This window comes from Macrotis lagotis, chromosome X (assembly GCF_037893015.1).
Source record: "Macrotis lagotis isolate mMagLag1 chromosome X, bilby.v1.9.chrom.fasta, whole genome shotgun sequence".
In the NCBI taxonomy this organism is placed as follows: domain Eukaryota; kingdom Metazoa; phylum Chordata; class Mammalia; order Peramelemorphia; family Peramelidae; genus Macrotis; species Macrotis lagotis.
Genome location: NC_133666.1, coordinates 528920497 through 528927652, shown reverse-complemented (window position 1 = coordinate 528927652; position 7156 = coordinate 528920497). Strand labels below are relative to the sequence as shown.

The following is a 7156-nucleotide window of genomic DNA, read 5'->3' as shown; positions in this document are numbered from 1 at the left end:
AGCTACCCATATTGATGCCTCTCTCTAGTTTATTTTCCTGATTCAGTTTCATTCTCCCTGTTACTTTCTACTCTTTAAGTCTTCTCTCCTCCCTTTTGGTCACTGAAGGAAGCAGATTGTGCCTGTTAGTTTTCTGGTTTAAACCAAATTATTCCTTAGGCAATTCTTTTAGTCTTTCTTCTATTCTAGGATTTTCAATCTATTTTGTGTGATGGGACCCCTCCCTAGAGTAATGTTTCTAAATGCCTAAAATAGCATTATAAAGGAAACCAATTATATTGAAATATAATTCATTGCTACCCAGTTGAAAACACTCTTATATAAAATATTTCAATTCAATTTTAATTCACACAAAAATCTCTCCCAGTGCTTACCATGATCTCTTCTTCCTCTAGATCTATGGATCCCACTACACTTCTCCTTTAGTGTTCACTCCAGGCCCTGATGGCTTATTCCTTATAAATTAGCACATACAGGGATAGTCATTTACATTAAATATACAAAAGGGTTAGAGAGTATCTCCCAATAGCTAATTCCAGAACACTCACCTTTAGGCAGGTCTCCTTGCAGAATTGTGCCCTAGAGGACTATACAGGGCAGACCCAGACAATGAATGGGGTGAGGAAGAATATTTCATTTTCTCCTTCCCACCTGTACCTCCCACACATACACTCAGAATGTAAAAATACCCTGAGCATTTCAGTATGCATTTGCATAAATCTGTTTCCAAGGGTTTAGGAAAAAAGAAGGAAGTGGGGAATTAACACTTTGAAATATGGGCTAAGGAAACATATAAGACTAAACAAAATAAATTTGATCATATAGCTAAAAAATTCCCTCAATATCAAGGTCTCTATAATTTCCAATGTTTTCTATAGTCCATTTATTTAATATCATTATTTTCCAGATATTTCTTTTATAAAATCATAAAAAATTGATATTCTTCTACAAAGGAATGTACAGAGAAATTCACATCCTTAACATCCATAGTTATTGATCAATAAAGAAATGTTTCAGTATTTATATTTCTCTGATTACATAGAGGAGTAGAAGGAGTTGAGAAGGAAACTGGTGCAACTTTCTGCAGGCAAACCCCTATTTAATGTCATTAATTTGTTCCATGAAAACATGAATTTAGGATAATGGAATCGAGCAGTTAGTTCCATGGAATAAATGTTATAAATAGGAGATATGTTCCTGGGAAATAAAAATTAAGGCTATAAACATCCCCCATCTGTAAACTGAGTGCTAATGCCACACCATAATTGATGCCAACTTCTGCCAATTGTCTGGAAGACAATGTTATTGAAAAAATAAGATACAGTTTTGAACTTCATATGGCTGCGTTAGTTTCTCAGTGTCCTGAGGCTGGTTAGCTTCTTTACAAATACATGCTATGAGTCACAAGGGCCAGGGAGAAAAATGACTCTGGGTAGCCCAATACAACCTGTCACCACTTCTCTAAATAACAATTCAAAATACAAATTCTTCAGAGAATAGGTCACTAGCCTTGATGTATAAGTCATATTCCATGTAAGAAAACCAGTCTGTTCACTAAAAAAAATTGAAGGCTCATTCAAAACCAAAAAAATTTTAACATTTTTTGAAAGAATGTGAATATGAAATTATTTGCATTTATTAATATTATTCACATTTACAAATGCAAAAATAAGACCCAGAGTATATTTGTCAACCTCAGAACTGTGCTTTCATGATAAAGGAAGTAAGATATATGTAAGAAATATAAATAAGCAGAAAGATCTCTATAAAATAATACAAAATGAAAAAAATGGTCTAGAATGGAATACTCATTGATTATGATCACAGAAAAGAAAAAAAAATGAATAGGAATGAATGCACAGAGAATCCTGATACTTAGGGACAGAGAATTTCATGCATGGAGAACTATTTAAATGTAAATTCTTGTGAAACAGGTTATATTGACATTAAGCCTATAATGGATCATCATGAAAAAAATAAACTAAGAGGAAAGCTATGAGAATCAATGGGTACTGAAAAATAAGTTTGTATATTCTGCTCATCTGAAGTCAGAGGTAATTATTATTTCAACTTTGAAAGTCAGGGACACACACCCTAAGTTTCTTCATTGGGATTAAAATCCATGGAATGCATGTCCTCATTTAATGGCCCAATGCCTAATAGTTAATAGGCAGATATTGATAGCTTACAGCTTTTTAATTTTAATTTTAATTTAATTTTTTTGCCATAGTCATTCGCTGTAAAATGCTTTCTTTTCTATTGAAAACTCACATACTATAAATAAATGAATTACAACATTGTCATCAGAGAGAAGAAATGTATGATATACTTCCTTACCTTCACACCAAGGATTGAAAAGAATATAAGTGTCAGTTGATGGGTTTCTGCTTGTTCGGACAATGCCATAGGGTGTCCAGATAGCAACATACATGCGAAATTTCCCCACGATGCACTCTGGGGAGGATTGAACATACAGGCGAACAGACCGGTTCTCATTCATTGTGATCTTTGCCCCCCACTTTCCACTTTTAAATATTGGCACAATGGGAACAGGAATGTAGGTCCCTTTACTTTCCTGAGGGTAGCGACCTATTAAAAAAAAAAGACAATGTTAAAAGGAGAATTCAGCTTTTTCCTGTTCTTCATGTACATTGTGCTCAGCAATGTAAAGACACATAACTGGGATGAAAAAAACAGTAGAATAGACTTTTTGTTATCATGAGACTATCTTCCTGTTAACCTGTGCCCTTAGAATTTTGAGCCTTATTCTCAACTCCAGTGGTAACTCTCTGTGTGTCTATACTAATTTTCTATGAGCAGCATCTCCTATTATTTAAGTACTTTCTTTTAAAAAAAATACACAGAAAAAAATATTCATCTTCCTGCAGCAATTTGACAGACATAAAATCTCAGATTTTACTAAATTGCCTATATTACTTAAAATAAATACCCCAATTTGTCAGAGTGGGAGAATCAGTTATATTGGTCCCTTTCCTCTCTATAGTGAAGTAGTATTTGACAGGAACTAATGGTTATGGTTCAAGCTTCTCTCAAATAAGGATTTGAAAAAGTCAGAGAAATAGAAGGGAGCATTTCATTTCTCTTCCAAAAAGGTAAACTGGATTGAAACCCTGTGATGTTTTCCTAATCTCAAATGTTCATCTTTTATGACTAACAACAACAACAACAACAATTTTTAAAGTATTCCTTATTGAATTGAATTTGGTCTTCAGGAAGTATAATTTAATGTGAAGTCCAACTTTAAAATGTATGTTGATTTCTCCTTCCCTATTCTTTTCATCCCACTTAAGAATACATTAAAAAATAAATTTGAATTTGTTGAGTGAACTTAAAGATCATATTCAGGTGTCTGGTAACATTTCTGGAGTCTTAGTGCAGAGGTCAATGACCATCTCTGACATTTATGAAGTAATTTATGTTTTCATACAGTATTTTCCATGTCAAAAGATACCATTCTATTAATTTCACAGAAATGAAACTGAAACTTACACTACTTGAAGGATGCAAACCATCACAATCAAGTACAAAGAAGTCAGGTATGCTAGCCTCATTCTCTGTTACACATAAAAGTTCACATTTTGTTAATCACTTATTAATCCTTTTTATCTTTCTTCATTTATGTTTTGTTATTATCTCCTGGGCTTTTATGTTAGGAGAGGTTTAGTGGCAAACTTCTTGCCCTGCACTGAGCTGTATGTTTTTAATCTAAGGCACTTTTTAGTTGCATCAGCTGCTATGTGAAATAGCTTAATAAATGAACTATGGACCCATAGTTGGGAAGTTTGTCTTTGATGTCTATGTTACAGCAGTGATGAGGACTCTAGAGAGCAGAAATGCTTCTAGGATAAAGGCCAACCAAGTCAAGAGCTTGAGCACTAAGAAGAAGGTGAGCATGAATGCCTTAGTGTGTTAGGTCCTCTTTGCAGAAACATTTCCTTATATAGCTCTTAGACTCATAAAGGAGAGGACAGATACACATTACTGAATTGTTGGAAGATATTGTTAAGACAAATCTGAAAATATCTATTTTCAATTATTTCTATTTTATTTTAGCCCTTGCAGCTAGACTTGTACCTTTAAAAGAAGAGAGAGTTCCTTTATTCTCATTTTCTAAGTCACTGGTCATAATAAACAATTGAAAGGAATTTACATCATTAATTTCTGCAAACAGCTCTCTATACCACTGTTACATTACAGATATGACTAGGACAGGAATATCTTCAAGTATTCTGTATTATAAGGGACAAAACATTGGGGTTTTTTTGGTTTGTTTTTGTGGACATCTCTACACCTGTACACAGTATGGATAAAGCAATCTGAACAAGAAAAAGAAAATGATGACTCTGGTTGAAATGGTTCTTATAGCCATCATGGAGTCAATACCAGAAGTAATAAGCACCTAATTAAATACCCAGATTCAGCACTATGGGCAAGGTGAGGAGGAGACTTGATTCAATTCAAATTCAACACTTATCTAAGTACCTATCTTGTATAAGTCTTTGTGTTAGACCCTGAAGATACCAAGGATGATATATGCCCTCATGGAACATACATGCTATTGGTAGAGGGGAGAAAGCATCGGGCTACCAATCAGGAAGACTGGGTTCTCTTTATGACTCTCTCACTTATAAACTTGAGGAAATTGCTTCATACCTTTCAGCCTCAGTTTCCTCATATGTAAAATAAAATGGTCTGGCTAAATTATGTGTGCACATATATACATAAATGTGGGTATATACAATATATAATATATAATAATATGTATGTGTATATATTTGTAGGTTTATATTATATATTTAGATATATATATATTTATACAGACAGACTTTAGTCAAGTTCTTTCATATATATTTATATATCATATATACTCACATTTATATATATATATACAAGCATGTATATAAAGTATCCATATAGTACATATATATACATATATACATACATATATGTGTGTCTATGTGCATGTCTGTGATTCCCTTTAGCTCTTATAATTTAAAGATTTATGGAAGGTCATAGTTCCCTATAATTTAATAAAAGTTTGTAGATTTTATAAATTTCACCCAGGAGTTCTTTATCTACTCTGGTTAAAGGAGTGTATAAACTTAATACAGAACTGAAATAGAATATAGCTTATGGTCCAATGAGATCAGTCTTACCAGAGGTTCAAACTGGGGAATAAAAAAGAAGCTGTGGATGACAGAGAACCACAATGGGTGCCTGAACAAGCAATTGGTTGATACGATTAAAAAAAACTTGAAAGAGCAGTAACAAATAAGATAGACTGATAGGAGAGAGACTGAAGGCAAGATAACTGAATAGACATCTAAAGGAAGCAGCAAGATACCATAGAAATAACACCAAATCCAAAATGTACTAGATCCTGATTCCAATCCTGACTCTCTCACCTACTACCTGTGTGACTCTGGCCAAACCATTAGACTTTATGGTGCATTAGAGTCTTCATTTGAAAATGATGTGGTTGAATGACATGACAGCTAAGGTCCCTTGCAACTCTAAATTAATGATCCTAGGAATAGTAACATGTGATTGCTATAATCAAATTCTATGGTGTTGGTGGCAGTGAGAGTGAATATCCATATTGTCAGCAAATCTATCTGGTTCATACTATGGTGGGAATGGGGAATAGAGAGTCTCCTCAAGGTTCCTGTTTGGCATCTCCATCACCATGGTTTGGTCAGGATCTTTCAGGATAAAGTGGGGAGAACATCCTCTTTGGGGTATGTTTGACTGGGAAATGGGGAAGTAATCTTTTTTAACTCAATCTTAACCCTAAGAGAGGCAGATGACTCAAAGAAAGCCTGTAATGCATTGGATATACTTACTTTCCAGTATTTCCCATTTCCCCCTTTTCCTTAACATTTTCTGTTTTAGCTTTGTGGTTGAATTGCCTTCATATGTTGCCAGCAAATACACATGATCAAAACCCCCTTGTAAATGCCATTTTCCCTCAAGGTTCAAATGGCTTTGGAGGAATCATTATACTGTCGGGGGGGCTTGCAGAGGCCATAAATAATGACTGCATTCATTATTACACATAAAGCCTTTATGATTCCTGGATAACCACAGTGGGGATTACCTGAAACAGGCTGGCCTAAAGGTAATCTTTCGTGTTCTGAATGATTCTCTTTTATACTCTGAGGATGTTAATCTATTATTCTCTCCCTTACCTCCTCCCACCCCCAAACACAAACAGTTATAAAAGAAAACAGGCCACTAAGTTTTTACTACATCTAGAGTCTTATTGCCAATCTAATAGCAAGTGCTTCTAGTTATGATTTGGTTTTGACTCCCTTGCCATTTCCTCCAAATTCTACTTCATGAAGTTCTCATGGAGACTATATTTAAATTTTTTGTTTAAATTTACAGCATTTGCTTACCAAAACATTTAAATTTTTAAAAATATTTTAAAGAATTTTTAATATTTACTGATAGCTCATGATTTGATACTCTTATTGTTCAGTCATTTCAGTTATGCCTGACTGTATTGACTCCATTTGAGAAAGATACTGAAATGGTTTCTAGTTCATATTACAGATGAGGAAACTAAAGCATACAGGATTAATCGACCTTCCGAGAGTCACACAACTAATTAAAAAAAAAAGTCCGATACTAGGATAGGGAATTATAAAGATCCTTTGAAGGGTAGAAGATAGTGGAAGAGAAATTAGAGTATCAGAATAAGATGAAAGTTTAGAAAACCTGGGAAAATATTTAGGAAAATGCCATTCAAAGGTAGTAGGAAGTAATGTTAGAAGGTGAGAAGTTCATGGTGATCAATGGGCAGAAGCAGAGATAAATGAAATTAGAAATTGTGTTCTATGGCATATAAAAAAGGTAAGAAGAAAAGCCTAACATTGTTGCAGAACATGTGGAATCTTAATCTTATTTTTTTGGTGGCCCTGAAGCACTGTGATAATAGAATGAGCCAGTTAGATTGTGCAGTAGATAGACCTGGAATCAGAAAGTTTCATCTTTCTTAGTTCAAATTTGATCAGTCACTTACTAACTGTGTAAGTCACTAACTGTAAGTCACTTAACTCTATTCACCTCAGTTTCCTTATCTGCAAACCACTCCAGTAACTTTGCCAAGAAAATCCCAAATGGGATCAAGAAG

The 7156-nt window shown here is 34.1% G+C and overlaps 1 protein-coding gene across 1 annotated transcript in view; it reads right to left on the bottom strand.

Moving 5' to 3' along the window:
- F13A1 (coagulation factor XIII A chain) overlaps positions 1-7156 on the bottom strand; it is a 265734-nt gene that overhangs the window by 183446 nt on the left and 75132 nt on the right. Inside the window, exon 4 of the mRNA XM_074202109.1 lies at positions 2338-2589. Within this exon, the coding sequence (XP_074058210.1) occupies positions 2338-2589 (252 nt within the window). The remainder of the gene's footprint in view (positions 1-2337; positions 2590-7156) is intronic.